The 25,056-nt window shown below is 36.1% G+C and overlaps 1 protein-coding gene across 1 annotated transcript in view; it reads right to left on the minus strand.

The window, feature by feature from the left end:
• Positions 1-21,427: 21,427 nt before the first annotated feature.
• Positions 21,428-25,056, minus strand: part of LOC117065499 (teneurin-2-like) — a 301,346-nt gene continuing 297,717 nt past the window's right edge. The window contains exon 3 of the mRNA XM_033180357.1: positions 21,428-22,034. Within this exon, the coding sequence (XP_033036248.1) occupies positions 21,742-22,034 (293 nt within the window). The 3' untranslated portion in view covers positions 21,428-21,741. The remainder of the gene's footprint in view (positions 22,035-25,056) is intronic.

A 25,056-nucleotide genomic window follows, 5' to 3' on the forward strand; every position in this document is an offset into this window, starting at 1 on the left:
TTTTGTGACTCATTCCGACAAGCAATGTGGTAGCCTTTGGAAACATACATAAATAAGATGTTGTCCCTATATTCAAGATTTCTTATGGTGTGTTAGAAAATGTTTTTTCTTTCTCTCTGCACTCACCAAGGACATCTGATTCTGTTTATTAAAGGAAGACTCCACTACTTCTCCAGCATCAAAAGTTGATCAGTGCCTTAATTGAGAAATAGATTGGGGATATTTCTCCAGGATCAACAATGAAACTGTCCACCAGGACTGAACCACATTTTTGCTAGTTCTTCTAATCCCATCCATCATCAGGAGTTAAGAAAGGTGCCCAAGATCCATCTCTCCCTAGCCCTTGACATTCAAAGCCTTGCCTTCACTGTCTGCCTTCACCCTTGTCATGTCTACTGTCCCTCTGAATGTCAATCATTAAAAAAAAGTCTTAACCATTTATCCAAATGCTGATTTCATGGTCTTGCTCCAGTAGAAGTCTTGTTCTTCCTAAGGACACTACTTTCCCTGGAGTAGTTACAGGTGGTGGAAGTTTTTCCTCCCTGTGCCATCATACCAATGGCACTGAAGATATAAAAGAGATACACACTGCTTCTTGTCCTTGGTACAGCATGATGCTTCAATGCTTTGTAGACATCCTCAGCTGTGCATCTCTTGCCATCAGATTTTATCACCACAGTACCTCTCATTCTTGCTGTCATTCACTGACACCCCCATTTGAACAACAACTTCCCATTTTCCCCTTCTCTCAACCCCTGGCAAATTTCATTCTACTCTCTGCTTTTAAGAGTTTGATTATCTTGGATACTTCATATAATTGGATGCATGCTGTACACGTTTTTCCAAGATTGACTTATTTCCCTTACTTAATGTTCACAAGGTTCATCCATGTTATATCATACGGCAGGATTTCCTTCTTTTTATGGCTGAATAATATTCTATTGTAGGTATGCACTACATTTTCTTTATCTATTCATACACTGATGGACATTTAGGTTCTGCCCACATCTTGGTTACTGTGAATAATGCTGCAATGACTTTAGGAGTACATCTATCCCTTTGAGATCCCGATTTTAATTCTTTTGAATAAATGCCAAAAAGTGAAAATGCTAGATCATATGGAAATTCTATTTTTAATTTGCGGAAACTCCATAATGTTTTCTATAGTGGTTGTATCATTTTATATTCCCACCAACAGTATATAAAAGCTACAATTTCTCCACATCCTTGACAACACTTATCTCTTGTTGTTGCTTTTATAATGGCCATCCTAACAGGTGTGTGAGATGATATCTCATTGTAGTTTTGATTTCTATTTCCCTGGTTATTAGTGATGTGGAGTATCTTTTCACATATAGCAAGTCCTCACTTAAAATTATCTATAGGTTCCTGGAAACCGAGAATTTAAGTGAAAGGATGTATAACCACACCATTTTTTTTTCTCATCAACTTTATACCCTAGGGATGCCGAACAAAATGACATCATTCAAGAGTCACTGTACTTTGTTTTCCTTAAAGTTACAATTTCCAAGAACTTATTGATGAGATTCAGTGAGGACTTGCTATATTTTTGGCCATTTGAATGTCTTCTTTGTAAAAATCAAAAGCTTTTCTTCTAAGATCAAGAACACTACAAGGATACATGCTTTCACCATTTCTATTCAACATAATGCTGGAAATCTTAGCAAAGTAAGTAAAGAAGAAAAGGGAATAAAAGGCATCCAAGTTAGAAAGGAAGAAGTAATGCTATCTCCATTTCCAAATGACACAATCTTGTATGTAGAAAACCCTAAAGACAAAAACAAACAAACAAACAAACAAAAACCCAACCCCACAACTTCTTAGAACTGGCGAACAATTCAGTAAAGTTGCAGGATACAAAATGAACATACAAAAATTAGTCATATTTCTATACACTAACACTGAACTATTTGAAAAGGAAACTAATAAAAAATCGATTATCATAGGAGCAAAAATATATTTAGGAATAAACTCACTCAAGGCAGTGAATGACTTGTCCAGTGAAAACTACAAAACTTTTATGAAAGAAATTAAAAGAGATACAAACAAATGAGAAGAAATCCCATGTCCATGGATTGGAAGACTTAATATTGTTAAAATGTCCATACTATCAAAAGCAATCTACACCTCCAATGCATGCAATCCCTACCAAAATTCCAATGACATTTTTTACAGAAATAGAACAAATAATCCTAAAATTCATGTAGAACGATAATCTTGGTTCAAAGCCAGAGCAATCTTGAGAAAGAAGAGCAAAGTTGGAGGCGTCACATTTCCTGATTTTAAAATATATTACAGCCTGGCCTGATGGCTCACACTTGTAATCCCAGGATTTGGGGAGGCTGAGACTGGTGGCTCGCTTAAGTTCAGGAGTTTGAGACCAGCCTGGGCAACATGGTGAAACCCTGTCTGTAAAAATATAAAAAAAATTAACCGGGCATGATGGCATGTGTCTGAAGTTCCAGCTATTTGGGAGACTGAGGCAGGAGAATCACTTGACCCCAGGAGGCAGAGGTTGCTTCCTGAGCTGAGATCACACCACTGCACTCCAGCCTGGGTGACAGAGTGAGACTCCGTCTCCAAAAAACAAAATAAATAAATAAATAAATAAATAAATTTATATTTATTTATAAGTCTATGTGTCCAATTGACACACAAAATAGTGTTCAAAACAGTATGGTACTGGCATAAAAACAGACACTTAGACCAATGGAACAAAATAAAATGCCCAGAAATAAAGTCACGTATATATAGTCAACTGATCTTCAACACAGATCCAAGAATACAAAAAGAAGATAGGAGAGTCTCATCAAAAAATGATATCAGAAGAATCAGATAGTCACATGTGAAAAAGATGAATTTGGATCCTTATCTTACACCATACACAAAGATAAATGTGAAATGATTACAGACTTAAAATGTAAGACTTGAAACTGTAAATATCCTAAAAAAAATTGGGAAAGAACTTCATGACTTTGGTCTTGGCAAAGATTTCTTGAATATGACATCATGGGCACAAGCAATAAAAGCAAAAATAGGTGAGACTACATCAAACTCAAAAGCTTCTGCACAGCAAAGAATACTAGCAACAAAACAAAAAGGCAGTCTATGGAATGAAAGAAAATATTTGCATGCCATATATGAGTTAAAAAGTTAATATCCAAAATACATAAGGAGCTCCTACAACTCAATATCAGAAAACCATATAGCCTTATTTTAAAATGTGCACAGGATTTGATATTAATCTTCAAGGAATCGTTTGCAGACACCTCTCAGCTAATACATACAGAAATATTCCTACCTTTACCTTCAAAATACATTGAGAATCAGATCACTTCTTCCTACCGCTATTGTCCCAGATAGACACTGTTATCTCTTGTCTTGGTTACTGCAATAGCCTCCAGTTCTCCCTACTCTTGTCTTCTTCCACTATATTCTCAACACAATAGCCAGAGCGATCTTTTTCATGGGAAGTCAGATCATGACATTCTTACGCTCAAAACTCTGTCTGGATACTTATTTCCCTCAGAGCAAAGGCCACCATTTTAAATAATCTGTGACACCCTATATGACCTGACTTCACCTTCATTTCTCTGTTCTCATTTCCTGCTATTCTGCCCAATTTGCATTCTGCTGCAATCACATTAACTTCCTTAAATACACCAAGAGTGTGCCTGCGTTAAAATCTTTATACTAGCTCTTCCACCTGACTGAAATGCCATACACCTGAAATCCGTATAGTCAATTCTCTTTCTCTGTTCTCTTGTTCAAATGTCAGCATTTTAATAAAGTTTTCCTTGGCCCTCCGACCCGCATTTACTACTGCAAGACTCTGGCAATCACAAACTCCTATTTATTTTTACTGTCTTCTTTTTCCCCATACCATTTATCACTATATAGCGTAGTTTTTTCTTTCTTTCCCTCATCCCTCCCTTCTATTTCTCTCTTCCTCCCTTCTATTTTCTTTTTGCTTTATTTCAAGTTCATTTTTTATTGCCTAATAAAAATTAACTTTTGTTTTTGTTTTTGTTTTTCTGAGATGGAGTCTTGCTCTGTCGCTCATGCTGGAGTGTAGTAGTGTGATCTTGGCCCACTGCAACCTCTGCCTCCTTGGTTGAGGCAATTCTCCTGCCTCAGCCTCCCAAGTAGCAGCTCACCACCATGCCTGGCTAATTTTTGTATTTTTAGTAGAGATGGGGTTCCACCATGTTGGCCAGGCTGCTCTTGAACTCCTGATCTCCTGATCCACCCGCCTGGAAAGGAAAATGTGTTTCTAGTTTGTTAATGAATATACGCTAAGCACAATAAACAATAGATGCCCAATAACTAACTAAATAAATATTTTGAGTGCAATAAAAGTTTATAGTTAAATGTTATTGTCATGAATTACCCTACATATTTTGAAATTACAGACAACTTATATTAGTCAGGGTTCTCCAGAGAAACAAAAATAGCAGAATATATATAATGAAGAGATATTACAAAATATGGCTTCACATGATTATGGAGACTGAGGAATCCCATCTTCTGCCTGCAAGCTGTAGAAAACCAGTAGTGTAGTTCCAAGGCCTGAGAGCTGGAGAGGTGTAGATTCCAGTTTTGGTCTGGAAGCCTGAGAGACAGAAATGGTGATGGTAGGAGAAAACCAACGTCCCACTTTAAACAATCAGTCAGAGTAAACTCAACCTTCAGTCAGAGTAAACTCAGCCTTCCTCTATCTTCTGTTCCATTCAGGCCATCACTGGACGGCATCATGCATACCTGCATTTGGGGTGGCCATTGACTTTCCTCAGTCCACTAATTTGAAAGCTAATCTCTTCTAGAAACATCCTCTCAGGCACACCCAGAGATAACTTTAACCAGCTACGTGGACATCCTACAAGTCCAGTCAAATTGACACGTAAAATTAACCATCAAACTAGTTTACAATTATATGAGAATGCATATTTTATTTATTTTTGTTCCTGTGCCCCTATCACTTTTTAAATTCCTGTTCTCTTTCTCCTGTAATGATGAGGCTCAGCCAGTCTTGCCTCCTTTGAAACAGAATAATGGAGAGGGAAAAAAAAGACTATGGGTTGAGAGATGACAAAAGCCACACCAAAACCAGAAGCCATCAGGGAGCCCTAAAGAAAATCACACCAACAAGAATGAACAAAGAACTACCTTGTGCAAATCACTGATTTCAGTCTCTTTTGTGTGTTCTTTCTTCTCTACCCAACACTTAAGGACTACTCTGAGTTTGCTCCTGGCCCCCTCCTCTTCTCTCTCCACTTTTTCCCTTGGGTGAACTCATCTACTTTCCTGGATATATACAGACCCCTGCTAAGCTGCTGATTCTCAAATTGACATCTCCAGTCTAGATCTCTTTTGCAGATTCCAGTCTTAATAATTACACAATTACTCACATTGCCTTTCTACTTAGTTGTCTTATTTAACAATGTCTAAAATGAATAAGCCCCACATCCTATCTTCTCCAAGTATTCCTCATCTTAATACTTAGGAGTCCATCCAGTATTGAAAGTTAGAAATTCTTGAGAGTGTTTTTTTGGTTTTTGTTTTGTTTTGTTTTTGATGGAGTCTTGCTCTGTTGCCCAGGCTGGAGTACAGTGGCACCATCTTGGCTCACTGCAAACTCTGCCTCCTGGGTTCAGCCAATTCTCCTGCCTTAGCCTCTCGAGTAGCTGTGATTACAGGCACAAGCCACCACACCCAGGTAATTTTGTATTTTTAATAGAGATGGTGTTTCACCATGTTGGTCAGGCTGGTCTTGAACTCTTGACCTCAAGTGATCGGCTTGCTTCAGCCTCCCAAAATGCTGGGGCTACGTGCATGAGCTACTGTGCCCAGCCAAGAGCTCTTGCTTTTCCTCAATTACTACATTCAAACTGTCATCAAGTTCTGTATACTCCAGTTCCAAAATTCATCTCAAATCATTTACTTCTCTACTTTGGTGAGGGTTACACCATTTCCCCTAAATTCTTGATGAAATGGATAAATAAAATGCTAAAAAAATTTCGAAGGAGTGGGAGTACACCTGTAGTTAAGGAAACCAGAATGATTTCATAGAGGGCATGGCACATTAGATAATTCTTTGATAATGGATAGGGATGTAATGGATAGGTGGGGATGTAACGGATTTGGGGATACCACTGCAGACAAAGGGAACGGGGGGACAATGACACAGAGGGAAAGAGTATGCTCTGGAAAAAAAATAAGTAGCCCAGTTGGGCTGGAGCTGAAAATATATTTAGAGGAGAAGTGGGAGCAAGGGTTAAAAACATAAAATTGAACTACATTGTGGAGGGCCTGAAATACCACAGTGGGACAGATTAAGTTGATTTGTATACTTCCTGCTTTCCCGATGTGCCTTGTTGTTCATGATCATAAATGTGTATCAGCGGAAATGGAAGACAACCTGTACTCTCTTAATTGTTCTGCATTTCACTGGGGTCTTTTCCATTCCAAATGTACAAGGGGATGCCCCAGAATATAGAAATGTTTTCTACTGTTTTTATTCTATAACATCAATTATTAAGCAACACTGTATATTAGCAGAGCCATATACTTATTATAATAGTAATTGCTTCCACATGCTTATTTTCAGTCTTTTCTTATGTACTGAGATATTTATCTTGCCTGCAGAACTACCTATTTTGTGAAAATACCAATAGCAGGGCCACCACTGTGTTTATGATTACTAACCTCATTGAATCAAAGGCACCACAGATGGAGGAAGTTTTAAGAATATTTAATACATAATTTACTCGATTCTATCTCCTCAAGGTGCCTTGCAGATTGTCCTAGTACATGTAAGTTTCCTTTCATCATGTGGAATGCAATTCTATCCTTGGTTTGTTGTAAATTAACAATCTGATATAAAGTCCTGCATTCCAAACAATAGCTGACATATTTAATATGGAAAAAAACACTCCCCACTCTACTCAAAGCTAGCATTTCTTCTTTGGTCAGTGCGACAATTTTAAATTGCTTTCTAGTTAGCCCTGATTTCTGAGGCAACTCCGTAATATATTTGGTGTTCTATCCCACAGAAAATAAGTCGCATGCTTTTGAAAACGTAGCCAAGTGATTTTCATACCAATAAGTGAACATTTTCAAGCATTTGTATAAACAACAAGGTACAGTAGGACCTGGGATCACTGTAGACAATAATCTGGGATCACTGTAGACATTGTAAAAAGCTAATACAAACTAACAAGTGAGATGCATCGTCCCAGTATCTTTTCATATGGAGAAGAAATACAAATCATGAAATAAAAAATACATGTAGACAATGAATACATGAAGAGTTGCTCAGATTAAAGTGGAGGGAAGCCAGAATAAAAATATTGTGATCCATAATTTGGTAAAATATTAGTGATCATTCCCAGTGACTCCTGAGCTCAAGAATCCTGTATGCCTGTTGATTCTCCCACAGTGCTGGTGCAAGAGTTCCTCTGAGAACACTGGTTGAAAAGGATTGCAATTTCACATAGCTGTGTATGTTCTAACTCTTCTAGGAATTCATCCTAAGAAAACAGTCAGGGATGTCCACAGGAATGTAGCTATAAGGATTTTATTCATCACATTGCTCTTTACTGCAACTAAAATAAAAATTAGTTAAATGTACAATGAAAGGAAATTGAGGAAATGGATTCCATTAAAGGAGTACTATGCCCCTCTTAAATATTGAAGAAAATATTTAATGTCACGGGGAAATGATTTTAGTTCATTTCCAAAAAAATTAACGCTACATAGGACTTGTAAAACATGCCAACTCTGTAAAATTATTAATCTCCCTCTCTCTCTCTCAGACAGACACACAGACCAAAAGATATATGCCTCAAAATATTAACCATAGTTAGTGTTGGTGTCAAATTATAGGTGATTTCTATTCTTTTTCATGCCTATATGCATGTATATATGTTATATATGCGCTATATATGTACATATACTTTGTATAATTCTATGTTATATAGTTAATACACATGTATATCTATATATAATGCATATAAAACATATAGATATCTTACTTTGGACAGTGTAAAGACTTAACAATAAAAAATGAACTTTTTCAGAAATGATTAGTATTAAAGTGAAAAACTGCCAGCATTAGGATTCTGTTTTATTTTGAGAGTCCAAATGGGCTGAGAATCTTTAGAAAGTATCACAGAGAACAACATTTTTTATCAAATTCTATAGGACCTGACAAATATATTTACTCTTACAAAGTAAGGGAGAATGAGAGTAATAAAATTTAGTGCTCATCTTTAAAAAATTAGAAAAAGCACAACACAATTATATCAAGCACTCTCTCAGACCACAGTGGAATAAAACTAGAAATAAACTCCAAAAGGAATCTCAAAACCATGGAAATACATGGACATTACATTACCTGTTCCCAAATGATCACTGGGTCAAAAATGAAATTGAGATGTAAAGTAAAAAATTATCTGAACTGAATGACATGACACAACCTATCAAAATCTCTGGGACACAGCAAAGGTGGTTCTAAGAGGAAAGTTCATAGCCTTAAACCCCTACATCAAAAAGTCTGAAAGAACACAAACAGACAATCTAAGGTCACACCTCAAGGAGCAAGAGAAACAAGAACAAACCAAACCCAAACCCAGCAGAAGAAAGAAAATAACTAAGGTCAGAGAAGAATTAAATAAAATTGAAGTAAAAAAATACAAAAGATAAATGAAACAAAAGCTGGTTCTTCGCAAAGATGAATAAAATTGATAGGCCATTAGGAAGATTAACTAAGGAAAGAAGAGACAAAATCCAAATAAGCTCAATAAGAAATGAAACGGGAGATATTACAACTGACATCACAGAAATACAAAAGATCAGTCAATGCTACTATGAACACCTTTATGTGCATAAACTAGGAAAACTAGGAGAGACGGATAAATTCCTGGAAAGGTACAACCCTCCCAGCTTAAATCAGGAAGAATTAGATACCCTGAACAGAGCAATAATAATAAGTGAAATTGAAATGGTAATTAAAAATTACCAACAAAGAAAAGTCCAGGACTGGACAGATTCACAGCAGAATTCTACCATTCAAAGAAGAATTGGTACCAACCCTATTGACACTAATCCACAAGACACAGAAAGAGGGAACCCTCCCTAAATTATTTTATGAAGCCAGTATCACCCTAATATCAAAACCAGGAAAGGACATAACCAAAATGAAAACTACAGATCAATATCCCTGATGAACATAGATACTAAAATCCTTAACAAAATACTAGCTAACTGAATCCAACAACATATCAAAAAGATAATCTACCATGATCCAGTGGGTTTCATACCATACCAGGGAGTCAGAGATGGTTTAACATATGCAAGTCAATAAATGTGATTCACATGCATAAACAGAATTAAAAACAAAAATCATATGATCATCTCAACAGATGCAGAAAAAACATTCAAAAAAATCCAGCATCACTTTATGATTAAAACTCTCAGCAAAATCGGCATACAAGAGACATACCTCAAAATAATAAAAGGCACCTGTGACAAACCCACAGCCAACACAATACTGAATGGGGAAAAGTTGAAAGCATTCCCTCCGAGAACTGGAACAAAGCAAGGATGCCCACTCTCACCACTCCTCTTCAATGTAGTACTGGAAGTCCTAGCCAGAGCAATCAGACAAGAGAAAGAAATAAAGGGCATCCAAATCTGTAAAGAGAAAGTCAAACCATTGCTGTTTGCTGATGATATGATTGTTTACCTAGAAAACCCTGAAGACTCCTCCAGAAAGCTCCTAGAACTGATCAAAGAATTCAGCAAACTTTCCAGATACAAAATTAATGTACACAAATCAGTAGCTCCTCTATACACCAACAATGACCAAGCTGAGAATCAAATCAAGAATTCAACCCCTTTTAGAATAGCCACAAAACAAAACAAAACAAAAAAACCACTTAGGAATATACCTAACCAAGGAGGTGAAAGACTTCTACAAGGAAAACTACAACACACTGCTGAAAGAAATCATAGATGACACAAACAAACAGAAACACATCCCATGCTCATGGATGGGTATAATGAATATTACAAAATGACCATACTGCCAAAAGCAATCTACAAATTCAGTGCAATTCCCTCAAAATATCACCATCATTCTTCACGGAATTAGAAAAACATTCTAAAATTCATATGGAACCAAAAAAGAGGCAGCATAGTCAAAGCACGACTAAACAAAAAGAACAAATCTGGAGGCATCATATTACCTGATTTCAAACTATACTATAAGGTCATAGTCCAAAAGAGCATAGTACTAGTATAAAAATAGGCATATAAAAATGGGACAGAATAGAGAACCCAGAAATAAACCCAAATTCTTGCAGGAACTGATCTTCAACAATGCAAACAAAAACATAAAGTGGAGAAAGGACACCCTTTTCAACAAATGGTGCTGAGATAATTGGCAAGCCACATGTAGGAGAATGAAACTGGATCCTCATCTCTCACCTTATACAAAAATCATCTCACGATAGATTAAGGACTTAAATCTAAGACTTGAAACTATAAAAATTCTCGAAGATAACATTGGAAAAATCCTTCTAGTCATTAGCTGAGGCAAGGATTTTATGACCAGGAACCCAAAAGGAAATGCAATAAAAACAAAGATGAATAGCTGAGACTTAATTAAACTAAAGAGTTCTGCATGGCAAAAAGGAACAGTCAGCAGAGTAAACAGACAACCCACAGAGTGGTAGAAAATCTTCACAATCTATACATATGACATAGGGCTAATATCCAGAATCTACAATGAACTCAAATAAATCAATGAGAAAAAAATAATCATCCCATCAAAAAGCACTAAGGACAAGAAGAGACAATTTTCAAAAGAAGATATACAAACAGTCAACAAATATATGAGAAAATGCTCAACATCACTAATGATCAGGGAAATGCAAATCAAAACCACAATGTGATTCCACCGTACTGCTGCAAAAATGGCCATAATCCAAAAATAAAAAAGTAATAGATGTTGGCATGGATGCGGTGAACAGGGAACATTTCTCCTCTGCCGGTTGGAATGTAAACTAGTACGACCACTAAGGAAAACAGTGTGGAGATTCCTTAAAGAACTAAACATAGAACTGCCATTTGTTCCAGCAATTCCACTAATGGGTATCTACTTAGAGGAAAAGAAGTCTTTATATGAAAAAAGATACTTGCACATGCATGTTTACAGCAGCACAATTCACAATTGCAAAGACATGGAACCAACCCAAATGCTCATCAATCAACGAGTGGATAAAGAAACTGTGAGATATATATACATATATATATATATAATGGAATACTACTCAGTCACAAAAAGGAATGAATCGGTAGCATTCACAGCATGATTCTAAGTGAAGTAACTCAGGGATGGAAAACCAAACATCATATGTTCTCACTCATAAGTGGGAGTTAAGGTATGAGGATGCAAAGGCATAAGAAAGACACATGGACTTTGGGGACTCAGGGGGAAAGAGTGGGAAGGCACTGAGGGATAAAATACTGCAAATAGGATGCGTATACTGCTTGGCTGATGGGTGCACTAAAATCTCACAAATCACTAGTAAAGAAGTCACACATGTAAACAATCACCACCTGTTCTCCAATAACCTACGGAAATAAAAAAAATTAAAAAACATACCTAAGAAAATCCCACAATATAATCCAAAAGTTAAAATGAGGAAATGAAAAAATATAATAAAGATGAATGTAATGAGAAAGAAAAAGTAAATAAAGACAAGTAGAAAGCTTGAAAAAAAAATAGATGTCTTTCAAACCTGATTAAAAAACATGAGTGATAAAAATATAAAAGATTAGAGATGAGAAGGGAGACATAACTATAGTTACAGGAGCAATTAAACAAATTGCATGAGAATATGACTCATGAAGAAGCGGCAAAGATATAGAAGCAGAAATAATCTTCAAGAAACTATTAATCAACCTGGAATAGTTCTAGCCAATGTTCACCTACAACACACTTACTGTGCCCTTAAAAACAATATTATGACTTCTTTCCTTGTACAAAGCAATATTTGATGCTACTTTATTATTTAATCATTTGATTAAATATTATAAACACTGGAATCTAGCTGTTGTAATACTGTGTTCTACATGTAAGCAGAATAGATTGCACTGTAAGGTACACTCCCTGCATTGTGGGAGTGTGGGGTTATGTACCTCCTCCTATTTTCCTGCTTAATTACAATATTCAGCATTCATATGCTAGTCAGAGGTTAATTTCTCCTATTGAAATGCCAAGAAGCAGGTTGACTCTGTGGTATAAGGGTTTCTGGAGTCCTTCTACCTGGACTACTGCTTCTCTTTCTGATATTACTTCTAACTTTGTTACTTTCCATCCAAACATGTGTGTGTGTATGTGTGTGTGTGTTTGTGTGCTGTATCTGTGTGTTTCAATCAGATGTTTCCTAAAATATTGCAGTCTTTGCTCACATAAACTTTCAATAGTTCTGTATTGTCTGCTTGATCAGACCTTAACTCCTTAAGATGAAGCTCACAGCTCTTGGTCATCTGATTACTACACATCTATTCATATATTTCTACTGCTATTCACTAAAATCACTATATTCCAATTAGCCTGACTAGAGTTGGAATTTTTTCTAGACTAGAAAGTGTCCCTGAAAAATCATCATCATCTTCACCTCACCTCCCATTCTCCAAACCACCATACACTCTCGCTTCTCTTCATTTAGAATAATCATCATCTAATTTCCATACATAAAAGTCCTGACCCCTATTTACAACCTAATTAAAACCACACCTTCTCAAAGCTTCCCTTACTGTACCAGTATGCTAACATAAATAATGTTTATTTTCTTCTCTCCCTATTGAGGGTATACAGGAATATCTCTGTAAATGCATGGGAGTGCTTGGTTTCTTCAAGAAACAACAAAGTCAATATTTTTGTCTATTCATCTAGGAAGTGAAAGTCAGCAGAGAGAATTGAAAGAGAAAAATAGGAATTTTGCCATAACATAGTTAGGTATGATTAGCACATATGGTCATTACCAATACGAAGACAACCAAACAGGTTGCCACAAAATAATGAATTATCCAAATATTTTGAGGAGTGAGTGGTTGCTCAGGCTTAGTTTCCTGGGAAGTCAAAGGTCTAAAATAATCAACGTAAGTCTTTTGGACACATCTCCAATGTATACATTTCTGTATTTATGTAGCCTGTCATATACGCTGTGTGTGTGCATGTGTATGTGTGCATATACATATACCAATAAATTATTTGCACCGTAAAACGTATTCAAAACTTAAAATTTTAAAGAACGAGTGAAAATGGAGGTAAATTTATATGGAATTTTTGATTATTTTTTATCCTGCACCAGTTTATCATGATGCTCAAACCACATCTTGGAGACGTGATCTCACTAGTTTTGACAAAAGGATAGAATGAAGTAATAAAGAAATTAGCTCATGGAGTAGGTGATTAGGCCCTGCTGAATGTAGGTTGGGGAGGGTAAGTGTTGGGGGAAAGGTGAGAGTTGGGAAGGGAAGAGGGACATATGCAAATAAAGTGGATTTCCCACCAAGTCAAATATTTCTCTGACAGTTTCAAAGAGGTTCGGAGCTCCTCAGAGGCAAGAGTTCTTATGTGAGACTTGAGAAAACATGGGTGTTTTTCTGTGGATTCTAACTTACATGGATGAGATAGCATCACTGGTTTAAGGGATCTCAGGCTTTAAAGGGCGTGCTCCTTGATGTAAGATGACTCACAGAGTTCAAGATGCAAGAAGGTCAACACAGGTTTCTCTTCTCTCTCTCCCCTGAAACTATACACTACAAAATGTCTACAGTGTTCATTTTGGCGTTTTCATATATGGTCTTCATACCCCTGGAATTTGATCAATTTATATTTATTGATTTCTGTCCCTCTCAATAACATCCCTCTTCCCAACAAAGCACCTTCCCCACCATGCACACACAACACAGACACACAAATACAAAGAGACACACACACAATGGCTTTGTCCAATGCAGAGCAATTAGCAATTACTTGAAATCTTTTCAGAAATAAGCACCCCCCCAAATTAACGCATCTCCTCATCTGAGAGTACTTTCCTATTTTTCACCAATATTGAATAAAACAACACATAGTTTAACTTTATATTTGTGTGCATATTAAAATGTGCATATCTTAGCATAGTGTGGTACCTTTCAAACACCAATTTTCTTCTTTAAAAATTCGTTTCAAAGATCCTTTTTGATTATTGAATGTGTCAGTGTATTTCTTGCATAAAATACTATGAAAAATATTTCCCTAAACTAAAAATGTTTAAAAATTCCTTTCAAAGATCCTTTTTGATTATTGAATGTGTCATAGTATATTTCTTACATAAAATACTACAAAAAATTCTTCCCAAAACTCCTCCAGTGCCTAACTTTCTGGCTGTAAGTGAGTTCATGCCCCTTTTCTCATGATTAACACGGATGGAAAGACTGCCGTGGTGTTTATCTTTTTTATTCCCCTCAGAACAGTATAACTCTGCATAAGTTATCTCTTAACCTACTCTTTTTCAAAGAATGCCTACTCAAATATTTCAGTCCTTCTTAGGAAACATGCTCATATTTCAGTTAACTTTTCTTCTTCACAAATAAGAAATGAGGATGGGGAGTACAAGTCACTCCTCAATGTTCCTTGGCTAGCCTGCTTCTACACTGGTTGAAGAACATTTCTTGGTTTCTGGAACACTGTTTCTGACTCGCTGGTTCCCAGCTCAGCATGAGCTAACATTGCTCCATGTCTTTCTCTCTTGGCATACTGAAGGTCTTCGTCTATCACTGCATGTCTCTTTTCTAGCCTTCACTTTATTGTCTCCAACTTCATTGTTACAGACTCCATAAACCATTGCTGGATCAAAACTGAACATAATTAGCACAAAGTCATTTTCTTCTTCTTTAAATGGCTTCCTCCCGAAAAGCCCTGGGGTTTTCCTCAATCAGCTGGAGTAGCTAAAGTTTTTAAAGTAGGTTTTCCCTCCATCTATTTCCAAATAGTCCACCTAACACTTTTACATTAAAATAGCTTTACGAATATGTGTTAAATCAAATACTCTGACCTTAATTTTTCAGTACTTCAGGGCATCTACTACTTCGGAAGATGGAGATGACATATTACCCAGTTAAACTCACCCGCCACGTATACAATTATTTTATTACTTTCTAAATTAAATTGATTTTAATTTGATTTAATTTTATCAGAAGCATTTAAATCTAAATGCCTTAAAACCATTTTAGAAATTTAGTAGAGCAAAATTAAACCCACTTTGCAGATGGAGCAAACTTACCAAAAGAAGTAACATTCTAACTCTGAATACACGAACCCATAAAACTGCTGGGTTCTAGCTTTCTACAATTTTTATATCTGATTTCCATAAAGATTGTATGTAGGTCAAGGGTCTTGATAACTCAAGGATCAACAAAGGCTAAGTCAGACCTTAAACAACAGAGTAGCCTGGAGGAGCATCAGGTGACCTCAAAGACATGGAATCTATCCAGAACTGCTACTGCTTCTAATCCTATCTGTCCTGACTGAAACCTGAACCAGGGTGACTGAATCTTCTTATGTTTTGAGGATGGCCAAAAATAAAAATTTCTAATATAAAATCTCTCACTTTTAAAATGTTGGTTGTTAATCTAAAAATGCTTGATACTGCACTAATCAAATTAAACAATTCAAACTGGATTCAGCCTGTAGACTAACATGCAGTTCGTAACTTCTGTTGTTAACTATCCCATAAACCACTTAGCCACACCTTAAACTCCTTTAACATTCCTCAAACTAAGTTGATGGAAAGCAGGAAAGAACAATTTTCTAGAAGGTTCTTACAGCTAGCACTTAAATAATACTCAAAATTAAATCACAAGTTACATTTTTAGTTTCATGTATAAGTCTATATACATAATGCCCACATATCTGGAATTTCTATCCTATTTACAAATCTATTATTAATACCTGAAATTTTCTTCTACCTGCTATGTCTCAGTTTCAGAATGGCTAATTGAAGTGCCTCATTACTTCTCATACATTCTTCTCTAACTTGTTTTACTTTGATATTATTTTTTGTGCAGGCTTCTTCTGATTCAATTGTCTGTAGAAAATTTATACTATCAACTTCCTCAGTTTTAACTCATCTTATTTATGACTTTAATTCTCAAGGCATGGCACATCTCTCCTACCTATTAGATAAATTTAATTTGATCATTGACAAACAACAACTAAACTTAAAAAAATGACCGAACAATAAGCAAAGAAAGAGTTTTCTGACTGAAGAGGCTTCCAATCGTGAACGGACAAAAACATGTTGCTTCTTACTATTTTACTGCCTTCACAGTAAAAAGAGCAACTCAACTGAAGTTAAAGTACTGATATCAGGAACTCAGCAGCTTAAAACCAAATGATTATCCACCAAGCCCAATGTCTCCCTGAAGGCCTGGAGATTACACATGTAATAATCAGGCTGCCCTTGCCAAAAGGAAGGCTTAGTGCTTCATTTTATTTATTGTATTTATTGAATGGAGCTATTCCTTGATAGCCCCTGGGAGCATTAGCAAACAGGAAAGAAACCACCAAAGGAAAGGAAAAAATATATAAATAACTAAAGACCATGCCACTAAAGTTTATAATCTGGAAAGTGCAATACTGAAATAAAGCACAGACTCCTACACTCCTCTAAGGTTCTACTTTACAGTAACGTAAGAATTGCTTAATTTGCCAAAAACGTAAACCTCTAAAGTTTCATACAAGTCCATTTGCAGAATATCAATCCTTTCAATTCTAGCTTTCGTATCATGCCATGTGACAATGTGATATTCTTACATTTTGCCTCTGGTTATAAATTATTATCAGCTGTGTTTTAGCATCGTAGTGATCATAGATTAAGACTCCCATTAATAAGCTTTTTAAAAATAAGTTTTCTCTATAGCCTCTGATACCTGGACTTTGAAGGAATTGAATTAGAAAAATGTAAAGGAGATCATTCTTTCATTTAGGAATGGAAAAGACAGAACGTATGATATTTTGTGTTTATGTCTTTCATTTTTTTAAAATCCATGATAATTCATTTCATATTCTTCTTTATAATGGTATTCTTTTAAATGTACATGTATATAAAATAAAGCTTAAAAACACAAATTGAAATCATTGTCATCCAAATGGCTTAAAAGTTTGTTCTGGTTTTTTTTTTTTTTTTGGTATGTTTTTAAATTTTGTTTTGTTTTTAAGAAATTGAGGCAACAATTTGCTTTAGATTCCATGGAAATTGGCTTCATAAAATGTGGCTGGAAAAGAAATCATCCCATATCAACATTAAGCACAGTCAAATATGAATGTATGCTTTTTGTAGCTACCTCTTTTACTACCCTTGCCATTGCCTTTTCATTTCCTTAAGAGCAAAATTATGGGCCTTTGGCTAGGTCTGGAGCTCATAGTAAGTTTTTACGTCTGTTACAGGAATTCTCTGTGATTTTACATGAGGGATTAGGGAGAAGAAAGGGGTAGAGTGGGTTATAAAACACAGAGTTAATTTGAGCATGTAAGAGTAATAGAGTGGGAGTAGAAATAGAATCCCACTTGCATGTTTAGTTTGTGTTTACTTAAGAAACACTCCAGTGCTAGATTTATTGAGAAGCCGCTTTCTGGAGAGAAAGGAGAAAAATTTAAGTAACTCACCTTGAATGACAAATGAATGCAACTTGGTTGGCAGTAATAATCTAAGGACATTGTCCCTGGTGCTAAGGAAAATCCTTCCTTCCCTCAGGCTTCATTCCTCATGTCTCAGATAATAAGCAGTGAGTACCTGGGTGTGTTGAAACTCTGCTGAGGAGATGGATATGCTACAGACCTTTTGCGAAAAGGACTCAATCTAACAGAATCTGTGTTCCACAAATACACTTTACATAAATCCATTATGTGCCCAGAGCCAGCTTGTTTTATAAATGCATTTTGTGAAATGCAATGGAATTAACCCAACATTTATATTTCAACCTCAAAGTACATTATGAGAATTGTAAATTTCCCAATTACAAAAGATGAAAATGAACATTGTGCTTATTTACTTTGGGTGGACGTGGAGAGGGGTGGGGAAGAATAATTTTCTTAAAGGTTTAACCGACGCTGGATTTCATTTACTGCCATTTCTGGCTTCCTATTTCATACCAACTTTATTTTCTTTGTTTCTTGTTCTTGTTTTGTTTTGTTTTTCCCTTTCTGGATTTCCAATGAAATAACTGAAACTAGAATTTTGCTGGGAGAAAAAAAAAAAAAAACAAAAAACTCAGGGATATTTTTAAGTCCCAAGGTGAAGAAATCACCTGAGGGAGTCAAGAGAACATAGACCAGATTTTTACAGTTTGTGCTAGTTTGCATCTTTAAGTAGGCAATTAGTTATTCTTGTGTATTAGTGACTGTCCCATTTTCTTCATAACTCAGATAATACAAATGGTCTTAGAGAGGACATCTTTTAAGGGGGTCAATTATTACTGAACAAAAGTATGGATTCCAATTTAAGGTTACTAGGAAAGCCCTTTCTCTGGATGTCGTCAAATTTCACAGCAGCAAAAACTTGACCAGGCTGTTCTCAACTCTCATTGCCATTTCTAGCCAAATCATCATTGACTTCAAGATAGGATTAAAGAACCTGAAAAGATAACATGAATCTGAGCGTTCTATCTATTTGAAGTAACCCGATCCAAGCCAGCACAATGCTAATGTAGTGGCTAAATTAGTGAGTATAGTATGCAGCACTCCGGTATCTATACTACCAAAAAAAAAAAAGAAAAAGAAAGAAAGACAAGTTCACCTGTTTGGTGGGACTGTCAAGTTATCCAATGGGTCACTTTTGTCACAGCAGCACATAGGAAGCACAATCAACATTGATCTAGGGAGAACTGTTGGCAAAGTTAGAGATCTTACTATATGACTGTGCAGACTGAACACACACTTCATATCACCAAAAAGGAAGTTGGTTTCTGAGTGCTGTCTTCACTCACTAACTATGCTTAGCAAAATCACAATTGGAATTTTTTAAGGGAGATTTTTAAATAAACACAGTGAAAAATCCATGTATCCTAAAATCCCACCATGAAATGAAATTAAAACATATGGAATCCCACAGAAAAGATTCATTTTATGACCATGTGTTTTTAAAACCTAAAATTAAATTGGAGAGCTTCTATCTCAAAGTATAGATTCCTGTTACTTCCTCTTCAAGAAAGGCATACCTAAAAGGTTATTGATTTGGTTCTGAAGGACACAGTGTTTATTATGGAGGAAGCCATCGCTGGGTACAAGTGTGAGAAATTAATGATGGCTTTGTAAGTGTCCATGCCGTGGTGTGGAACCAGTGGGGCAACTGTCAATCTATATGATAATACATTCCCAAACTTCATAAAATCAGTGATGTGAGAAAGCATTGATTTCTTTGTGAGCTAAACAGAATTCGTCAGAGAGAAAGAGCAAGAAGTTTACTGAAGTTAACACCTCTGCCTGCAGAGTTGCTCACACTCCAATTTTTATTTGCTTAAAGAGTTTATGATGTGATGTGTAAAATTTCTTATTTTTATTTTTGGCCAAGAATGAGAACAGAACACACATTATTTACCTCTTTTCAATATGTAAAATATCGAAAAAATGTTTTAAAAGTAAAAAGAAAGACATTCTACCAGTATGTTTTAAAATAACTATCTCTCATCTAATTTGAACTCTGACTTCAATACCTCCTTTGTGTCTTGCCAGCCACACTCACATACAGAGTTGCTTAGTGCTTCTAAGTACATTTTCTTTATGTAATTCTGACTGCGTTGCAACTAGCACTACAGGAAATAATCAGGACACTGTATCTAAGGGTTTATTTCTTATCAGTATGCAGGGATTTATATAGACTCACAGAAAGTAAAAATTATTCAAATATGATGTTTTGAATAATACTGAAAAAAATGAAACTACTATTGGTCTACCAAATACATGATTAATTTCAGATTTTTTTCATCCATAACTCTTCTAGGTAAATTCATGGCAAGCATGTTTTGTGCCCTTGGCTTCACCGGAAACACCCCCTTATTAGATGAGTTTTTAAGATGCATATAACTTAAATGGGAGAAGGTACAGGTCTATAAATATGTATAAATAACTCTGCATAGATGGTTCCCTTTATAGGTGTAAGAATATCAACTATGAGGGACTTGCTAAAATTCCTTGTTTAAAATGTGCCATAAATTCTTGGATAACAAGTGATTTTATTTATTAGGCCATCAAATTGCCTTCATTTAAATAGTATCTGACACACACAATGAAGTTGAAAAAGGACATCAGTAAATGGATTCAACGTATGCTTTTATGGAAACTTCTAAAAGTAATTTCCTATCAAATAAGCACCTCAGAATGTCAAATGTGCCAAGTGTCAGAATTTTGTTAAAATTCAAAAGGAGTCAAGTGCAGATTTTTCCTTGAGAGTACACCTTGATTAGCTACATGAACGGAGGCATAAGTAAGACACATCCCCTTGTCCCCACTGTAGAATAAATTATTTCAAAATTAAACATAAATTTAAATGCAAAAAAGTGACATCTTTTTGAGTATGTGAGACTTACCCAGGAAATGATGTATTTTCAACACAGTTTTGAGATTAAATGATATTTAGCTACGCTTTTGCATTCACAACAAGCTGTCCGCCTGCAAATTTCCTTTTTCTTTTTTAAATGAAAGGAAATATTTTAAGCTGCTCTGGCAGAAGTTTATAATATTTTATATAAACATTCTTAACTGATCTATTTGTAAACATTTTAATGGTAATGGTAATTCTTTTAGCAAACATGCAATCTATTCATTACAAACCACATAGCATTTGATGTTTTCTTCTTAAATCAGCTGTAACCTAATGCAATTTATCTTTTTAAAAAATGTTTTTGACTAAACACACTTCAGAATTGCTCAGAAACCCACAAATAAGCACCTTATCTCTTCAATGACTTGCTTAGGCTTCTCTGTATTTACTGCTTAATGATCGGAAGGATTTAATTTTCAAAGTTTCATTAAACCCCACCTAGAAAGCTGATGGATAGGCAATAGTGATTTGTGACAGAAGATGCAGGAAACTATTAACCTACATAGGTGCCAAGGGGAAAAGTAAACATATAAAAAATTCTTTTTTTTTTTTTTTTTTGAAGACAAGTCTCTTCCTATTTGTCATTATTAAGCTCCAGAGCATCTGTTCCAAGTTTGATCTTCAATACGGATATGAGGCATTGCCGCCTGGAAATGAAAGTCTAAGATAAGGTGAGATTCTTAAGAGATCTTCATGAAAAAAAATAACCCAGGTTTCCATTTACTGGGAAGGGGAAATCAATACAAAGACCTAGAAACTTGTGGAGAGAGGACATTTTCTAGGTATAGGTCATAGTTTATCAAGCTGCCTCTTTTGCAATGTAATTTACTTGCTAATAAGACCAACTGACTATACCTGAATGCTGTGTTATCATCAAAATGTGATTTTAAAATTCTCTTCTCATTTCTTGTGTGCTGGAGGGTTGCTGGTTTATTTCCCCCCAGCTCACACTGTGTAGACAAGGTCGACTTCAAAGAAAATGAATGGTTTTATGACGCCTCTATTAAAAAACAAAAACATTCGAAGCCCCACGTGGTGCAATGCACAGAACATAAAAAGGTATTTAAGAAGCGGGCCTACCGTTCTCATCATCTGATTTATTTTCGTTGTCAGAGTCGGTCAGGGTAAGGGCCGAGTTTTCACGACTGGACAGGCCGGAACTGCGCCTGGATTTTATCCCTCTCCCCCACAGTCTGATGGCGTGTTCAGGAGACATCCCTCCCTCGGTGTCTGAGTCGGCATCAGACCCTGTGCTAAGGGAGTAGCCCTGGTGAAGGATCCCCATGTCAGAGCAGTAGCCGCTTCGGTGTGGGGAGGGCTCACAGATGCCCAGTTCCGCAAGGGTGAAGTTGGTTCCTAGGGTGAGAGTGACAGAGAAGCTGATTAAAATTTGTGAGATGCTTTACAAAGTTAAAATTTATTCTTACAAAAAAGCAGACACTTTTCCCATGTGACAAATACATGAAATTCACTGTGGTGTACAGAAACAGATCTTGGACAAGAGTATTCAGGACAGTGGGATACCTTTGAAAAACAAACAAAAGAAAGAAAGTAAATATCGATTATAGGACAGAATGCTCAGATTTTATTTCAGAGATTTTTAGGTATGCTGACACTATTGTCTAGGTAGCTCCATGAAGGTGAAAAAACTCTGAATGTGTAATAGCTAATATACACCAAGTGCTTACTTGTGCACCTTTTATTTTGCAACTTTCATTTTATATTTTTTTAAAGTTTTGCAACTTTATGAAGATGACAATATTATCGTAATCCTTATGTAGATGACGAAACTGGGGACCAGAGGATTTAAGGCATTTATCCAAGGTCAAGCATCTTGATGGTCGCGATACCTGGATCTGATCCCTACGCAGGGATCAAATTAAGGTTCATGTCTTACAGCCTTAACCCACTGATAAATGTGAGTGGCAGCTAAAATACTTGGGTGCCTGTCCTAGCTTTCCACTGACAACAGCCTTATTTATGGCAATTCTCTTAACTCCACGAACCCCAATTTTCTCATTTGTGAAATCTGGGCATTAATCTCTTAAAATCTTCTCAGGGTGATTGTGTGCCTCATATGATAATATGTGCCAAATTTGTCATTTTTCATAAAGGTTGTCATGCGTTGCTTAAAGAGAGGGATACGTTCTGAGCAATGTGTCCTTAGGTGATGTTTGCTCTGAGAACATCAGAGTGACTTACACAAACCTAGACAGTCTAGCCTATTACACACCTAGGCTTTGGTTTAGCCTACTGCTCTTACACTACAAACCTGCACCGCATCTTACTGAACTGAAAACTATAGGCAAAGTAACATAATGGCAAGTATTTTTGTATTTGAACATAGAAAAGACACACTAAAAATACAGTATTATAATCCTACAAGACCACTGTTGTATACATGGCCCATCACTGGCACAAATGAAGTTATGTTAGGTATGTATATGTAATGTGTCACTGAAATCAGCAACCTAGAGACGAAGAGCGACTCCTTTGGTTTTTAAATGGTATCAAATAATCTCTCTTTGCTAACACAATTTAAAGCCACAAGTAGGCTTCACTTATGGAAAGTGAATGTGTGCACATGAAGACCTATAGGGGTGAACTCATGATCTGACAGAAAGCAAAGAGAATAGGTTTTTATTGAACACATTATCATGTTCTATAAACATGTGTGTTATTAGGTGTCAGAAAATGGGCCAGGTACCTTTAGGCTTTATGTCACTTAAATACCATCATCGCTCAGCATTTTAGGTGTTGACATCACCTCTTTACAAGCAGAGGTTAAACACCATGTCTAAGGTCACACCTGGGCACACAGCAGATCCAGGGTTCACCTCTGTACCTGCAGACCCCCAGCCTATGCTGCTTCTACAGTGTCAGCAGTCTCCAGCCAAAGCAAACCTGGCAACATTTTTGTGCAGTTTATTTATTTGTGCGCTTTACTATTTGGCTCCTTAAGAGATATTTTAAGGTTTCAATGCGAAATAGATAGAATCAAGTGGTCCACTCTACTTACTGATGTATAATGCTGATTTCTTTCGTCTTTAACCAATTTATGACAATGAAAAGCAAATGCAATGAAGAAATGCACTTCTCTGCTAAGAGTGGAGAAAATCTCATAAATAACACCAAAGCCAGGAGTTTACCCACTCTATGTATATCTGTTACATTAAGGCCATTCCTTATCATTTGTGTCTCTAAACTCTTGATGTAACTTGACACCCTGTGGTAGCCTGCATACTCAATATCGTTTTTTACCTTTTATTTTACAAAACACCAAACCACTGTTTAGTTCACATTAACCTTGTGGGAATTTAATTTGTAATAGACATATGTCTTTTTATTCTGAGTTTTTTTGTCTTCACTGCACACTGAGCTTTCCCAGCCTAATTTGGTTGTGTAAATGGAATCAAGCCCAATTCTATATGTAATTGTCTCTTCAGAATGAAACTTATTCATCGGAGAGTAAACCCAAGTGCAGATTCCTGTCAGCATGGGGTGATAACCCACTACCTGTGCAGTGAAGAGGGAAATCCTCTCTGCCATCAGCACAGTGCTAAGTGCTGCTGTTTATTCCCTGGGTACGGTTTATCATGCTGTCTGAAATTCTCTGCCCAGCGTATTCAATTCCAGTTTGCATCCTTGGTAATTAGGTACTGTCTCATAATTATACATTAAAATGTATATTTCAGTCTCAGTAGCCTATGAGAATGAAGTTACTGAGTGTGTGTGTATGTGTGTGTATATATAATATTGAAAGATCTTTCTGTTGTTGCTTTTCTCATCCTTAGTCATTGGAAAAAAAGTTGTTTTATAGTAATATTCCTCCATCTTGTCCTTAGAGATCAAGTTCCTTCTGGAAAGAGTCATAAGATATGTTGCTTCATTTTCCCACAATAAATGAAAACCCAAACTAAAACACACATATTTTTATTCCACATGTGAGGATTTGTAGGTATATAATCCCATTTAAAATGGAGTGGGTGTGTAGTAAGACAACTTTTCACATAGCTTTCCCACATCTCATTATCTAGAACTACTTTCAAAGATCTCCTCGAGAAAGAAGAAACAGCTGTGTGAGGACGGGAGTCTCTGTGAAGAGCATCGCATGTTTTTTGGCCTGGGTTCCAGAGGTAACAATGGGCCGAGGCCATGGGACCACATCGGATACACATGAGTGCCCCTTCTTTAGTTAAATTTACTTGAGAAAAGAAATTGAAATCTTATTTGTATGAGAAAACAAACTTGAGATCTTCATGAATCAGGTAAGATTTGCATACATTTAAAAAGTAACCACAAATGTTAGAAAAGAAAAAGTGTACTTTAAGAGTTTCAACTTCAAGCTTATAGCCCTTGAGCCACAAAGGAGCAACAT

The sequence above is a fragment of the Trachypithecus francoisi genome, unplaced genomic scaffold (assembly GCF_009764315.1).
Source record: "Trachypithecus francoisi isolate TF-2019V2 unplaced genomic scaffold, Tfra_2.0 Lachesis_group2, whole genome shotgun sequence".
Taxonomy (NCBI): Eukaryota; Metazoa; Chordata; class Mammalia; order Primates; family Cercopithecidae; genus Trachypithecus; species Trachypithecus francoisi.